The 17705-nt window shown below is 38.5% G+C and overlaps 1 protein-coding gene across 1 annotated transcript in view; it reads right to left on the reverse strand.

The window, feature by feature from the left end:
* Window positions 1-2180: 2180 nt before the first annotated feature.
* The window catches only part of C9H10orf67 (chromosome 9 C10orf67 homolog), a 121948-nt gene continuing 106423 nt past the window's right edge, over window positions 2181-17705 (reverse strand). Inside the window, exon 16 of the mRNA XM_015455650.4 lies at window positions 2181-3092. Coding sequence (XP_015311136.3) covers window positions 3010-3092 — 83 coding nt within the window. The 3' untranslated portion in view covers window positions 2181-3009. The remainder of the gene's footprint in view (window positions 3093-17705) is intronic.

The following is a 17705-nucleotide window of genomic DNA, read 5'->3' on the forward strand; positions in this document are numbered from 1 at the left end:
TATTACAGTGCTGATTTACTGGCCTTCTACCGAGTTGGCCCCAAGGGCGGCTGGGGGTGGTGGGGTGGGGACGGTGCAGTGAGGACAGAGGAGGAGGCGGAGTCAGAGAGCTAAAGTGCCTGTTGCCTGTTTCCAAAGTTCTCTCTTTGCAACAGCAAATTTATCAATCTTTTCATCTGACAATACTTTGAAATATATCATTGTCATCTAGAGTTGTTTGATAGATTATCTGCAGGCACACAGCCTTTTTCAAGGTCAAGTTGAAGATTCTTGTTTGCTGTTTAACTGGGTTGTTTCAAAACTCAGAACAATGCCTGCCTGTTAAATTTTCACTTGTTCTCATGGGGCATTCGAAAGCAAGTTTTCCTATTGACCGGATCTCTGGACATTTCATCCTCTTGAGCTAAATTCAGCAAACAAGGCTTAGGAATGAAATCAACAGAAGAATAAATGAGATTTAATCTTAGCATTTGCAAATGCTAGAGACATTAAGTGGTCTTTCATATCTACTCAAAGTGTGTACTAATTTTTGTCTGCATGTTGCAGGCTGGTTATGGCCAAACACATCTCAACTTTGACTTTATTGCAGTGGGAAGCAGCGAATACACTCCCCTAAAGCTGAAAGGCAAAGAAATTGTGGCCACTCTTGTTTTTGCCAATGCATAACCTGTTGTTCTAAAGGCATTTTAAAATAAAGTCAGCTGCTTCTAAGTCATTATGTTTTATAGACATATTTATTTCCATTTTTTAGTGGAAAGACTGGCTTCACAGTTTTCTCTATATCTGCGATGATTGATTTTTTTTATTCAACTAACTTTTATTTACCTTGCAATAATGTTCTGGACCAATGTGATAAATTACAGATATGCAAATTTCTTTCAATGGTGTTGTAAGTGTGTCTAGCTGGAGCTGAATAACTCCTTGCAAGTCAGTCTGTGCGCGCTCAGGACCCCAGGGAGCTGATCAAAGCACCCATTCTCTTTCATCCCCAGTATTCTCCTCCAAACTATTTCGATACAATATGTTTCCATGATGCACTTAATGTGCTAGGGACATAGAACTCATTACAACCTAGCTAGTTCTGCGGACCTCTTTGTTCCGCGGCAGAAAGTCAAAGAAAAAAGGAAAAGCGCTGCCAGTTGCCAGCTTTCTGAAATGCTAAAGCATGCGTCATTTTTCACCAGGTCTCGTCTTGATATCCTCAAAAGACAAACTATGAAACCGGCCTCAGCCCTTTCTGGCATTAATTACACTGCTGTCCAGCCGATCTGTTTTTCCTATTATATGCATTTCTCAGCAGGGATTTTTTTTTTTTTTTTTTTTTGCAAGACTAATGCAGCTGCAAGTTAAACTATGAATGCATTTTCATTACTATGGGAAAAAAATAAGTAAAAAGGATGCAAAACATACAGCAAAACTTTTGAAGGGCTTCTGATGGACAACAGATATAGGGCAGGACCTGGGTGATCTGCAATTTCTCCCAACCTGAAATTGGCTGAGCGCCTCAGAAATTTCCAATACTTCCAGGGTTCTGTGGAGACCTTTATTGTGCCATTTGAAACTTTGCTTTGGTACCCAGATAAATCTTGAAGGTTCAAGTTTCTATTAAAGTGCTGAAATGAAGCAGTTTGATATTGCACCCAACCAGGAGGCTGCTTTCAAGGAATTTCTGTCCAGGACGATGGCACAGAGGATACAAATTTTATTTCATTTCCTCTGTTTCTTGTAGGGTTGATTGGTTGGTGGAAATGGCTGGCAGCCAGTTCTGGGAAAGATTCCAGACCTGACTCCGATTAACCCTCTCTGGTGAAACTCTGCTGGAAACCAACTCACCAGCAATTGCCATTAATCTACTTACTAATTAAGCCAATTCATTTCTAAAGGAGAAAAATTCCTTTCTTTAGCCAAACTGATGGGAGGAAATTTGAAAGAAGCGCCAAACTGTGTAACTGTAATTCAGCCAAGGACTGCTAAAACAAGGTGTTGATATATAGCAGCAGATTTAAAACAAGTTTCTAGGGCAACACTCCTTTGGAGACAGCGGCATATAGTGCATAGTAGATGAAGCTCGAACAATGCTCCACAGCGCTGTACCATCCCATATACTTGCGTTGAAAATAACATGTCTCTCTCCAATTAAATCGTGTTCCTTTTACGCACAAATAAATCGCCTCTGCAGCTTTCTTTTGAACTAAAGTATATCAGCTTTATGTGACAACTACCATAAATATATTTCTTGAGACTTAATAAATAACTTTAGAATTCTGTAATCCAGAGCCTACAATTCAGATACAGGCTCTTAACAAGGCCTTACTTGTAGTTAGGGGAATAGAAAGAACCAAGTTGGACATTACGCATGGAAGAAAAGTAAACCCACCTTTTGGTAAACGGTGTCTGGCATTCCAGCAGATCTTGGTTTGCATCCTTACCAGGAAGCAAAACTCCAAAGAGTTTCCCTACTTATTAAAGAATTTCTGACAGTCTTTAAGATGCAGCTAGGTGCCCTGTGCCGACGTAAGATAAGAATGAATCTTCCTTGAGGAAATGTACGATCTCCCTCTAGTCTTTATGACCCACCTTCATGGGGACTAGTTATTGGGCGAGGAGACAGCAAATTAGGTTGATGTGTTTGGTATAGAAAGACTGTATGAATTAGAGAGGGAGTCAAACTTTTTAATTAAAGTCCGTTCCTTCCCACTCTTAGATGCCTGGGCTCTTCTGAGTCCCGGGAGCACCTGAATGGATGTGGTCGCCCCGCAGGGTCGGTGCGCCCTGCTCACCCAGCACCAGTCAGCGCTTTCCTTAAAGGCGTGGAAAGGAGGGCGCATAAGGCACGCATTGAGGTCTATTCCAGCACAGTGTTGGATAATGTACATAATCCGGAGAGATTAAACAATTAGTTTAGAAAATCCTTGGAGATAGTATCCTTTGAGAGGGAGGCACCTTACACCAGGATGGTGAGGCCACTCTTTCTGTGGCCCCGTCTGTGCAGCCCAGGCTTCTGCTCAGTTAATCAACAGTCTCCGTGGGGCTGCTCTGGCGCATGGGTGCTTCCTCCAAGGACTCTTCTTTTGGGGATTCTGACAACTTCCCTAAATGTGAAGAAAGGTGGACAGACATAAACTTTGTTTTACTTACCATACACAAACCACTCCCCACTCTTCCCCCATAGCATTTTGCATCATCTTTTTAGTGGGTGCTCCCAGCCCTGGCCCTAGCTGGGAGCCTCTTCAGGAACCTGGAAGAGAGGTGGTGAAGGAGGTAGCGCAGGCAGGCAGATTATCCTTGGCCTTCTAGACAGCGTGTGCCAACCAGGCTTTGCTCTGAGACAGTCTGGAGCTCTCCAGCAGCCCCAGACTGCAGGAATGGTCTTAGCTGCCCCTGATAAAGGCCGGTACTCAACATTCTACTGAAGCCATTGTAACAGAATAAAAAAAAGTGGGAAGAGTTGTCTGTGTTTGGACCCAGGGATTTGATTTTTCCAAGATTTAAATTTCCATTTGCTTTGCAATCTTTCTTCCATGTGAAATAGAAAATTATGAATGAGAAGGAAAGAAAACCACATTGGCCCTGGGCTCTGAAACTGGGGAATGGGAAGATGTCCCCACCCCCAACCTCAACGGTTTGGGCTCTCTGCCCTGTGGGGAGGAACATTTACCTGGTGCGTAAATTGTGAGGAAAGCGTTGGGGGTCTGAGACAGGAAAGCCACAACATGGGATGTGATGTTCCAGCTTTGAAGGGGAACAAAGGCCCTGGGCTAATCCCACTGAAAGCCGGGAGCGTGGAGAAGGCAACAAAGCATTGCAGCCTGCGGTCACCGGTAGGTGTCAATGTGGACACTTACAGCCAGGCAATGGGAGAGGGGAACACAGAGGAGCCAGGCTGTCATTCCAAGGCTTAACATGAACAAAGATAAAAACGTGACAACCTCGGATTTCAATGGTTGGGAGGTTCAAAGTGGAGTGCTCCAGAGCCTATCTGGGTCAAGTCTTTTCTGCAGAAGGGCCTTTCTTTTTCTAGTCGAGTACCAACCAGGAAAGCCCCAAGGGCCATTTCCCAAGGTAACTTTTCTTACTCAAAGCTTTCTTTAAAGTAATGTCCAATACTACGCACTGCCATAAAGATACGGAGCTTGTGAGATGCCTGGAAATAGCAAAAAGGGCATTGTTTTCTGCACCCCAGAAACTCCAGGAGGCTTCATTCAGTCCTTACGAACTTGAACAGGCTACCTAAACTTTCTGGATAAGCTTCGTGTATTCTTTTGCACATTTAACGAAAAGAAATGAAATTCCCTTTTATAAAACTATGCATACATGTAGATAAGTCAACGGGTTCCATAATTTAGAAAAGTACTCATCTTACAAAGAAGTTCTGGTAGTACAATGTTGAAGGAATAGTGGAAACTTGCTAGAGTTAAATATACTGGAGATTTTAGTCTATTAGAAATCAGCAGACAAGGAATTTACCAACAAATAAATCTCCTGAACAATCTGGGAAAGATAATTAAGAATCTTCTACTAATACAACTCATTAACAAAGATTATCTTAGAAAATCAATAAATGGACATGATAAATTATGTTTATATGAATAACTCAGAAACATTGCTTTTTTAAAAATTCTATCACTAAAACCAAAATACAAGTTAAAAAAATCATAACGTAATAAAATTCTGATTTGCTTTAGTTGAAGTAAGTCTCCTAAATAATAAAAAAAAAGGATGTAAATATCCTTAAAAGACTAATGACATTTCACAGGTAATGCAATTTAGAAAGAAACACTTCCATGTTTTCTTTTCCAACAATGTGCATTTTTGTAAACTGCTATAAATTGCAATTCAAAAGCACTGATCTCGCCATCCCCAATCATTTTTTATACTGATCAAATGAATGCAGATACTCCCATTTGGGAGGGGCGACATGACATTTCACTTGGCAGTTCTAAACAGGTCACAGACCTTTCACAGACCCTAAGGCAGTGGGAGGGAGCTCTTTACTAAACCGTGTAACCAAATCAAACCAATGGTTACCCCTTTTCAAAACCAATGGAATGGTTTGCACAATGCTATTCACATAGCAGTACAGAAACTGAAAGGATGGTCATCCAATGGAAATTTCTTTCCTTTTGTTTAAATTTGCAGAGCTCAAAAAGTAATACTTGAGGGTAAACAATTACATGTGCTATGATAAAAATAATAAACAATACACATGCATTTTTGTTGGCACCACAGGGCTCAGCTGTAACTGTCCATTTGTATGTATATATATGCACATGTATGTATGTATATGCATGTGTATTTATTGAAGATGTTGCTTTGTTTGAAACCTTCAGCACAAAGACACAACAATGCTGCCCTGGAGATGACCTATTGCTTTCAAGTTGCTTGAACACATCAGAATTTCCATTGTTAGGGTTGATTAATTGAAACTGATAAGTTACCATGAATAAAGATTGTTTTTCTGTTTAATGTGGTGGGCTTGATTTGGTAAATGCCTCATTCATGTAGCTTTGCAGTGCAGCATATGGGTAAAAGTCATTCAGTATCACAAACATATACAATTTATTATGCTTGTATGGGCACAGCCAAAGCCCTTTCTATTTTAATGACAAAGTTTCAATGAAAAATTTCATTTAAAGAGTCACTAGTTACATGAAGTGTGATTTTGTAATTTATTCTTTGAGTTTCCAGCTCTGACTTTCTGTGGATAATTTAAAATATATAATATTTTAATATAGTTTTAAAAAGGTATATATCTCCAAGTTATGCCCCAGCATTAGTCATTGGAAAAAAAGCAGAATCTACCTTAAATGTTAGCAGACACACATGAAGAGAAAGCACTGTCATCTGATGCCACCTCTGTGCCACACACTTGATAAAGTTACTATAAATGTTTCATTGTGAGGTCACCAATTATAGCTCACACTGCCCAGTTTACAAGGAAATGCAAAGGGGCTTGTTTGGTGAATAACATGCCAACTTCTTAAAGGCTTTTTTTTTTGTCTTAATGAATGAAGTCAGAAGACAACATTTTGAAAATAATTTAGGGACTATCACATGAAAAATCCCAGTGGACTTATTAATGTTTTTCACCATTTAATTACTGTGAACTTCCTTTACTGGAAAGCTGATGTCACTTTGAAAAGTGTTAACTACATTAAAAGCAGTCACGAATATTTACCAATAAAGGGAAGGTTGGTAATTTTTGTAATGATGCTGTACAAAAACTTTTATTTTTTTGCCTTTTTCATTTAGGTTGCTCAGGTAGTAATGAAAAATATGAAAGACATGCTAATGAACAAATGAATAGACTGTACTAAACTATCAAAGAGATAGTTACCGTATTCAGCCTTTAATGTCTCATCAAATAAATTCTCTGGTCATTCATGTCCATGAAACAGTTCAAGTTCATCCAACATTTCTCAATTAAATTAGATGGGTGATTTCAGTTCAGCCCTTCTGGAGAGTAATAAACCACATCGGTCACAGTTGACCACAGCTAGCATGTGTTTAATAAAGGGTTGGATGTCCATTGGAAAGCTAATCAGTACACCGGCACTTGTAAAATTCCCTCCTGCATTTTGAAGTGATAATCTGTATCTAATTTTTAAAGAAAAATTTACTTTCCTTTCACTCTTCTGAGGCCAATTTCTTTTCTGGACCTGAATAGAGATCACTGGTGAAACGGGACCAAATAGCTTTGGTATGTGTACAACAAAAACCCACCTCTTTGTAGAACATAACAAATTATGCAATGTTCACAGATGCGCTTCACATTGTGCCTTTTGTGAGAAAATGAAGGCCCAAGTCTATTCCCCACCCCCCTCTTTATGAAAGACCGGGCTGCCAATGCAATCTGTTCTAATCCTAGAGAAAAATAAACACTCTTAATATGGAAGCTTTAGGTAGTTGTCTCTAACAGGATTTTCATTTGAACGTTTGGTCTATGCAATTTTTGCACATATGAATTTGAAGTTACAAGCAGCTATTTTTTCTTATGAACAGGTGAACAACTTGGAGCCTAAGGATTGAAATGTTAACTGCTCCTGTAACTCACCTGTAACACACCTTGACATCTGCATATTTAGTAGAAATGCTGTTATCACACAGTTTCATGCTTGAATTTATCGGTTCCCAAAGAAATGCATTAGCATTTCAGTCATGGTTTTAAAAACATACACACTGAAAATATTTAAAATATTGTTTCTGTATCTTGGTTTCTGATTATTATTATGGGAAAAGTGGTTATTAATATATAATTCTGAATAGCAAGGTAGCGATTTCTGCAGAAATGGTGAAGAATGCAGACAGACCTCCTGAGGCCCACCTTACCTCATGGGACTTCCACAAATCCTGGTCTGACTTTTACAGAATGTGCTAGTCATTGAGTGACTGTCTTAGAACATAAATTCCAGGCACTGAGAAAAATCTCTATATCCTCAGTGCCTCGCCTAGGGTTTGCTTAGGTATTCATAAAGACTGTGGAATGAATGAGTGAATGGATTAACAAACAGAAGGTAAAACCTAGAAGGCTAAGTAATGTGTTCCACTTATTATCCACAGCCTTTGCAGTTCCCTCACACATTGACTCTGGTCTTGGCCCTGTGACTTGCTTTGGCTAATGGGACAAGAGCAAATGTGACCCCAGCAGAGACCTGAACAATCCTTGTGCATTGGAGCCTGCTCTCTTGCTGTTCTGGAGAACTCTGAGACCATCATGAAAGCAAGCCTGACTTAGCTTACTTGATAATGAGAGACATGAGGTCTGGTTACCCCTGTCACCCCAGCAGACAGCCAGCACAAGGCCAACAATGACCAGCTGAACATAGAAGCTCAGCGAGACCAGGCAGAAGACCCACCACCTAGACGAAGGCATGTGTGCAGGAACATGTCCTTGGGACAGCATGAAACAGCAGGGAACTGCAAGTCATTTGTGACCACCAGGTTAGAAAGCTCCCATAAGGGAGAGGCAGGGGTTATGAATGGTCTTGTAGGCAAAACTGAAGAACTTGATTTTATCTTGAAAGCCACAGAGATCTGCTGAAGGATTCAGCAGGAAATAACAGTGTGAAAAAGTGAAGCGAAATATAAAATCCTTAGCAACCTCAACATTGAAGACACAGAGCTGGGGCAAAATTGATCAACCAGGATAGACTGAGAAGGGCACTCTGAATCGGAGGAGGAGAACCAGGACAGGTTGATGTCTTGGAAGTCAAGAGGAGAGTGTTTTGAGAATTAAGGTGAAGGATACAACGTTTCAGTTATGTGAGATGAATAAATTCTGAAGATCTAATGTACAGCAGAGTAACTATAGTTAACAATACTGTATTGTATACTTGAAATTCGCTAAGAGGGTAGGTAGCTCTTAAGTGTTCTCATCATAAAAGGAGGAGGAGGGAGAAGGATGAAGGAAAAAGAAAGGGAGAGGAAGAAAATGGTGAAATTATAAATATGCCAGTTAGCTTGACTGTGGTGATCATTTCACTTAAGTATATATAATTTTTATTTGTCAATTATATCTCAATAGAGCTATTCACAAAAAATTTAATGGGCCAGGCACAGTGGCTCACGCCTGTAATCCCAGCACTTTGGGAGGCCCAGGCATGTGGATTGCTTGAGCTCAGGAGCTCGAGACCAGCCTGGGCAACATGGCGAAACCTTGTCTCTACCAAAAATACAAAAATTTACTGGGCGTGGTGGTGCACACCTGTGGTCCCAGCTACTTGGGAGGCTGAAGTGGGAGGATCACTTTAGCCCAGGAGGTGGAGGTTGCAGTGAGCCGAGATTGCACCACTGCATTCCAGCTTGGGCAATACAGCCAGACGTTGGCAAAAAAATAAATAAATAAATAAATAATTAAGGAATGCTTAGCAGTAACAAAATCCTGGGGTGAGGTCAAGTGAGATGAGGACAAGAAATTGTATTTGCCATTTGACAGATTCTGGTGACCCAGTGGATGGCAGTGCCAGAGGGCAATGAAGCCAGGGGGAAAGTGGAGGAAACTGGAGCCAGAGAAGGGTAGCAAGCAGGTTCTGATTTCCGTCAGGCGGGTTCACATCAAAGGGAAGGGGGGCAGAGGGCAGCTGCTTGCAGAGGAAGCAAAGGAGAGAGGAAGAAAAGGAGGCATGGGCGTGTTTATGGAAGAGAGTACTGGACATGGTGGTGTTCTCCAGGACAAATAGGGATACTGTGAGACCATAACCTAAGTTCATGAAATCAGGAGTCTAAATGAAGTTAACCTCAGACTCAGTTTGTTTTTTTTTTTCCTTTTCGAGGCAAAATCTTGCCCTGTCACATAGGCTGGAATGCTGTGGTGTGATCTCGACTCGCTGTAACCTCTACCGCCTGGGTTCAAGTGATCCTCCCACCTCAGCTTCCCAAGTAGCTGGGACCACAGATGCTTGCCACCACGTTTGGCTAATTTTTATATTTTTAGTAGAGATGGGGTTTCACCATGTTGGACAGGCTGGTCTTGAACTCCTGGCCTCAAGTGATCCACCCAGCTCGGCCTCCCAAAGTGCTGGGAGGATTACAGGTGTGAGCCACCATGCCAGGCCTCAGACTCAGTTTTATCAAACATATATAGATAACTTGCTAACGGCCAGGAAAGTGGCAGGCACATTTATACACAAGCCTTGTCACATTTGATTCCTTAATGCTAGAACATATGTTGAAGCTTGAAAAGTAGCTTTCTAACTGACCAAGGGAACATATCTCTCTTATGGTGGGCACTGAATGGCAGAACTCCTTACCCTAAGTCTTAATACAAACTGAAAACATACTGCCACTGAACTCATTTGGAATAGTGGGTATCAATTATTTAATGTGATGCCATAGAAGTTATTAAATTGTCACCTTGTATTTGCTTGCTAGAGCTGCCATAACAAAGTAGCACAAACTGGGTGGCTGAAACCAACAGAAATGAATTGTCTCACAGTTCTGGAGGCTAGAAGTTCAAAATCAAGGTGTTCGAAATTTGTAGGGCCATGCCTTCCCCTGAGACCCTGGGTGGAATCCTTCCTTGCCTCCTCCTAGCTTCAGGTCATGGCCACCAATCCTTGTCATTCCTTGGCCTGTGGTTGCATCACTCCAGTCTCTGTCTCTGTCATCACATGGTGTCTCCCTGTGAGTCTCTGTCTTCACAGGATGTGTTCCTCTTTGACACTAGTTATATTGAATTGAGTTTACCTGGAAGACCTTGGCTTAACTACATCTGCAGAGACTCTATTTCTAAATAAGATTACATTCATAAGAGCCTGGGGTTAAAGTCTCAACATATTTTTGTGAGGCGGTGTGTGTGTATGGGGGGGATCACAATTCAACAATTCAAAAGCATCGTAACACACGCTTTTCCAGAGAAGGCAACTGACTGCCTAGGTAACAGACAGGATACACAAGGAAAAGACTTCTATGAAGATAAAACTGAGACTTTAAAAGTGTTCTTTAAAAAAATGACTGATACTTAATGTACGCTTTCGATACATGGGATAACAATAACTGTGCAGTTGTTTAAAAAGGTGAAGTGTTCTTACAATATATAAAATAAGGTAGGAATCAAATGAAGGTTCTTTCATCCAGAACAGGAAGAGAACTGATTTGAACCCGTAGGATTTTTTTGGTGGGGGAAGAAGAGAGAACAATGGTATAGTGAATTCATGATTTAGGACTCCATATGGGCCTGATAGATAAAATTTAGAAAGAAAAACAAAAAGACATACTGGCAGAACAAGATAAACATGTCTCTTGTAATGAAATGTGAAGTAATGAGCCAGCCTGTTAGGAATTGAATTGTGTCTCCCCAAAGATGCTGAAGTCCTAACCTCCAGTACCTAAATATAAATGTGAGCTTATTTAGAAATAGGGTCTTTGCAGATGACCAAATTAAGATGAGGTCATTAGGGTGGACCTTAACACAATATGTCTGTGTCCTTATAAAAAGAAGGAATTTGAAAGTAGAGAGGTAGGTAGAGGGAAGGCAATGCGAAGACACAGGGAGAATGTCGTCTACAAGTAAAGGAAACTCAGGGCTACCAGAAGCTAGGAGACAGTCACGGGACAGATTCTTCCTTGCAGTCCTCAGAATAAACCAACCTCACCTTGGTTTCAGACTTCCAGCCTCCAGAACTGTGAGAACATTAATTTCTGTGGTTGAAGCCACCTGGTTTGTGGTAGTTTGTTATGGCAGCCTTAGTGAAGGAATACATAGCCCAAACCACAGGTCTCTTTGTTTCAGCTGCAGAAACCCATCCTGATGGTCAAGAATAAAGCTTGTATTTGGTAACAGAAGCTAAATGTGCTTCATGCTGTGTGGAAGAACAAATTCACTTCTTGAAGGCAGAAGCTTTAATGAAAGAAAGTTGAGAAACAACAAACAACAACAACAACAATTTTTAACCTGGGCTATGGCTTTGTAGTAAGCTATGAGTCTGGGAAGGTTAGAGGGCACAGACTCACTTCGTGCAGAGGAACTGAGCTAGACCACCTGCTGGCTTGGAGTCTTCAGGACCCTTCATGTCACAGCAAAGTAGGCACTCCCAAACTTATAAGACCTGGCTGTAAACTGGGAGTGAGAGAGGCACAAGAAGCAGTCACAGAACTATATTCAGGAAATATTGCATTGAGAGGGAGAGGGAGACAGATAGACTTGAGCATGCAAACCTAAGTTCCAAAATAAACAGGATAGAACCCTAGGCAAGACAAAAGCAAGATAAGCTGTCAGAACATGAATTCACTCCAGGTAAATTTAAGTTGATGAAACAGTATGACAAAGATTTTAAAACTTACGCTTAGTATGTTCAAAGAGCTCATGTTTAATGATAATTATCATAAAAAGGGAAAAACAAATTATGATACAAGATAGCACAGAGTAAAACAAGAACAGTGGCTTTGAAAAAGAACCAATTAAAACTTTTGGAAATAAAAGAGTCACTAAAATGAAACACTAAAACATGGGATAAACCGGCATAGCTGAAGAGAGAATTTGAAAGTTGGAAGGTACTATTGAAGAATTCACTCATATGCACAACCAAGAAAAATTAGAAAATGTAGATTGGAGGCATGGAAAACAGATTGAGAGGTGCTTCTGAAGAAATACAGAAGCATAGAAAATGTACAAGAAATATTTGAAAAGATAGTAGCTGAGAAATTTCTAGAAGTAAAGAAATACACGAATCATCAGATCCAAATTTCATCATGAATATTGACAAAGATAAATACATCATTGAATACATTGAACACCATAAAGAAAGCATTAAATAACTACAAATGATTGGAAAATTGACACCAGACTTCTTATAATCCTAAGAGAGGCTCAATGGTGATGATACAATAAGAAAATGTGGAGGAAAGAATAACTGCCAACCTAGAATTTCAGGTCTTGCTAAATTACCATCAAGAGTGAGGTAAAATTTAAGGCAAACAGAATTTACCATTAACAGGCCCTCACAAAGCAAATTATTGAAGTAATGATACTCCTAAACATACACATATATTAAAACATATGCATATATAAACATACACAATAAAAGAAAAGAAACACAGCTTTCAGCTTTCAAATCAGCATGGGGGAACAATAAAATACAGAAAATGTTATCAACCTAAAAGAAAGCAAGAAAGAATAGAAAGTAAAGCAAAATATCAGAAAATACAAAGACAAGGTAATAAAAATAAGTCCAAATATATCAATAATCACAACTGTAAACAATAAACTCTCCTGTTAAAAAGTAGCTATTATCAAAGAGAACTAAAAAGAAAAAAGGTATCATTTTAAGTTGCTTAAAAGAGAAAAATCCAATATAAAGAATCATAAAAATATTGAAAAAAATGAAAAAAATACAATGCAAATATTACTAATACGAAAACTATTATAATGTTATTGATATAAGATACAATAGAATTTAAGACATCAAAGAGATTCCTGCCTCAGCCTCCTGAGTCGCTGGGAATACAGGCGTGTACCACCATACCCGGCCACACCAGGGTTAAAGAGGCCAGTGCATGCAACAATCCACAAGAAAAAATATGACAAATTAGGAAGCATTTAACATAGCCTTAAAACTTAGTATAACAAAAAACTGACAGAATTACTAAGAGAAACTGATCAATCTTCAGTCATAGAGAGATGTTTTTATATTTCTCTTTCAGAAAACATAAGAGATACATACAATAAATAGAACATACAATAAATTAGACGAATAAAGAATGTCTGAACTGCCAAATTAATAAGATGAGCTAATAGAAAGGTTACAAGGAACTTAGGAGTCATTAATTAAAGGTAAAGCAATCTCAACAAAGCATATTTAAAAATTTCTGTGTTAAAGAGACGATCATGATGGAATAAAATATTTAGAGTCAAGCAACAGTGAAAGTGCTGTCAAAATTTACCAGATGCAACAAAAGCATTTTTAGAGTCATAAATGCATTTATTAATATGTAATAAAAATGAGTAAGCTAGAGGAAAAAACAGAAATCTCTTTTAAAAATAGAAGGAAACAGCAGAGAAACACAAAAATCCAACAACCAAAAAAAAGTAGAGCAAATTAATAAACCAAACATTAGCACTTTAGAAAAGACTAAAAATTATATAACACTTTGACAGTATTAAGAACAAACATATGGTAAATATATAAAACAACATCAGGGAGAGGCTGGGTGCAGTGGCTTAAGCCTGTAATCCCAGCACTTTGAGAGGCTGAGGTGAGCGGATCACTTGATGTCAGGAGTTCGAGACCAGCCTGGACAACACGGTGAAACCCTGTCTCTACTAAAAATATAAAAATTAGCCGGGCATGGTGGCACACACCTGTAATCCCAGCTACTTGGGAGGCTGAGGCAGGAGAGTCACTTGAACCTGGGAGGTGGAGATTGCAGTGAGCTGAGATCTTGCCACTGTACTCCAGCCTGGCCAACAGACTAAGACTCTGTCTCAGAAAAAAGAAAACATCAGGGGCAAAAAATAATTACAGATATTTTAGAATTAATGGGAGAATACAATGAACAAGTTTATTTCAATGTATTTGAAAACCTAGATCAAATGAATCGTCTAGAAAAAAATGTTGCTGCAATTGACTCAACAACAACAACAACAACAACAAAACACTAACAGCTATTAAAGACACTAAATTTGTATTTGAAAATATCTCTCACCTTCACAAAGGACACTAGGTCCAGTTTGACAAATTTTTCACACCATCAAAGAAGAGATATCTTTGTTTTGTTTTTTTTTGAGACAGAGTCTCACTCTGTTGCCCAGGCCGGAGTGCAGTGGCGTGATCTCAGCTCACTGCAGCCTCTGCCTCCTGAGTTCAAGCAATTCTCCTGCCTCAGCCTCCTGAGTAGCTGGGATTACAGGTGTGCGCCACCACACCCAGCTAATTTTTGTATTTTTAGTAGAGACAGGGTTTCAACATGTTGGTCAGTCTGGTCTCAAACTCCTGACCTCATGATCCACCTGCCTCTGTCTCCCAAAGTGCTGGGATTACAGGCCTGAGCCACCACACTCAGCTGAGATACCTATTATATATTAACTTTAATCATCTGAAAGAAGAGGTAGAAGAATCTAAACCTTCCTACTGAGTCGAGTATAACCTTTATATCCAAACTAGATAATGGGAATTCAGGGAAAAAAATTATAGACCAAACTCAGAAGAAAAATTCTACATAAAAGACCAGAAAATTAAAATTAATTATGAACACAAAAGTTAAGAAATACAAGTATAATTTAACATGAGAAAATGTATTAATATATTTCAACATTAACAGATAAAAGGAGAATGATCACAATTATCAGCTTAATAGGTAAAGGGGGGAAAACCAGGTAAAGCTTAGCCATCAATTTGTTATAAAAACTTTCAGCACCTGCTATAGAAGAGAACTTTAGTGACTTGATTAAAGAATAGCTATGACAAACCTACAATAAACATCATACTTCATGATGACACTTTAGAAATTATCCTGTTAGAGACAGAAACCAAAAAAGGATGCCACCGACTGCTCTATTACAATACTGGAAATTCTAGCCAGTGCATTAAGAAAAAAAAAAGTACATACAAGAGACAAGTCTTTCAAATTATAGATGATGTGATTGTCCAAATATAAATAAGAAATTTTTCAGCTATAAGGCCCACAGATTTCAGCAAGTTTGTTAAACATAAGATCAAAAGCATAAAAATAGTCAATAATAATAGATACTTAGAATGATCATAGAAAAATGATTCCTTTCATAATGGCAACAAAAAGTATAATTTACTTATATCTATAAGTGTCTCAGGAATAAATTCAATAAAAGATATGTAAACCTTTTATGAAGATAGTGTAAAACATAATTTAAAAATATACAGGAGGCTCCAAATCAATGGAAAGTTGTAATGTATTCATAGCTGGAAGGATTCAATATCATAAAAATGTGAATTCTCCCAGATCAATCTTTATATCAAAATACCAACAGTCTTTTCATGGAACTTGAGTAGAAAAGACAAGTAGGTAATTTGCACAGAATGAAGATCCTAGGAAAAGCTCCTACCAACACGGAGACTCAGCATATGTCAGAGGTAGCATTTACAAAAGGGAAGGGGGCAGGAAAGGGAGGGTAAATGATGATATGATAATCAGCTATTCTATTGCAACAAAAGACTCCAAAACTACATCATCTACAAAAATCAATTCTGTGTGGCGATTCCTCAAGGATCTAGAACTAGAAATACCATTTGACCCAGCAATCCTATTACTCGGTGTATACCCAAAGGATTATAAATCATTCTACTATAAACATATGCACATGTATGTTTATTGCAGCACTATTCACAACAGCAAAGACTTGGAACCAACCCAAATGTCCATCAATAATAGACTGGATAAAGAAAATGTGGCTCATATATACCATGGAGTACTATGCAGCCATAAAAAAGGATGAGTTCATGTCCTTTGCAGGGACATGGATGAAGCTAGAAACCATCATCCTCAGCAAACTAACACAGGAACAGAAAACCAAACACCATATATTCTCACTCATAAGTGGGATGTGAACAATGAGAACACACAGACACAGGGAGGGGAACATCACACACTGGGGCCCGTCAGGGGGTGGGGGATACGGGAGGGATAGCATTAGGAGAAATACCTAATGTAGGTGATGGGCTGATGGGTACAGAAAACCACCATGGCACACGTATACCTATGTGACAAAACTGCACATTTTGCACATGTATCCCAGAACTTAAAGTATAATAAAAAAATTAATTCTGGTGCTTTCAAAGGCCTAAGTGTGAAAGTCAAATTGGTAATATTTTTAGAAGACAATGTGGGATTGTTTCTATAAGCTTAGAGTGGGAGATTTTTTTCTAGGAAAGGCAATCAAAGAACAATTCATAAATTAAAATATTAAAAATATTACTACATAAAAACTTTTTAAAAATTTGATTCAACTAGACATCAAAAGCAAAGTTAAAAGACACGCCACAGACAGGAAGAAGATATTTATGAAGTGTGAAACTAACAAAGAGATAATGTTCAGAATGTATAGACTCCTATAAAAAAGAACCACCCAATTATAGAAAAATCATCTACTTCTAGCACCAAGCAATTCATAGAAGAGGAAACTAAAATGGCTAATAAACATATAAAAATTATTCTTATTAGTTATCAGGGAATTTCAAAAAAAGAATAAAATGCAATTTCACGCCCTTCAGATCAGCAAAAATTAAAAATATGGCAACTCCAAGTGTGAGTAGGAAAATGGAACAATACAAACTCATAACCTACTGATATGTGTGTAAAGTAGAGTAACCATTTATTAGCATATTCTGACACTATATAGTAAAGTTACTAGAACTCAGCAGCCCCTCTTCTAGGTATTTAGTGAACCTCTCGCTATGTACACTATGAGAAATAGCAGCTATTTATGAATCTAACAAACTGAAAATCTTCTGAATTCCCATCAACAGCAGAATGAATATGTTGTAGAATATTCACGTTACACAATGGAATACACTATACAGCAGGTAAAATAAATGAACTCAAGCTACATACAGCAAAATACTGTACATACATTTCAAAAACATTTACAGGTAAAAATTAAGAACACATACTTCCACCATCATGGATATAATGTTTGAAAACATGCCAAATGATGTTATAAATTGTTTGTACGTGTATACGTATGAGTGTGTGTGTGTGTGTGTGTGTGTGTGTGTAGTGATATAAAATATGTATGATTGACAAACTCTAAAATCAAGGCAGTGGTTACCTCTGGGTAGAGAAGGAGGAATTGTATCAACTCAGTCTTCACTGTCTTACTTTTATGACTCAAGCATGGCAAAATCTAATAGAGCCAGGTGATGTTCAACATATAATTCTCTGTATTCCATGAATATCTGAAATATTTCCTAATAAAAAATTTCTACAAAATGTCTATAAATAAAATTATGTCATCGTTTTTGGATCAACTCTAGCTTACATTTGTGTAGAATTTAATAGTAGACAAAATACTTCCTTTCTGTAACATCCTTTTTCCCATGTGATTGTTTATTTGAAGATGGGGAACTTTGATTAAAGAAGTTGAAGAAGCCAGGAATGTGATAAGCTGAAGATTGAAACCCAGTGACATTTGTAGAAGCCGACGCTTCATAAATACCACTCTTCTGATCTCAGTTTAATTCCTTCGATTTCCAAACTGGGGGTTCCAGCAGCTGAGAGGAATATTAATATGACAC

Source organism: Macaca fascicularis, chromosome 9, assembly GCF_037993035.2.
Source record: "Macaca fascicularis isolate 582-1 chromosome 9, T2T-MFA8v1.1".
Classification (NCBI taxonomy): Eukaryota; Metazoa; Chordata; class Mammalia; order Primates; family Cercopithecidae; genus Macaca; species Macaca fascicularis.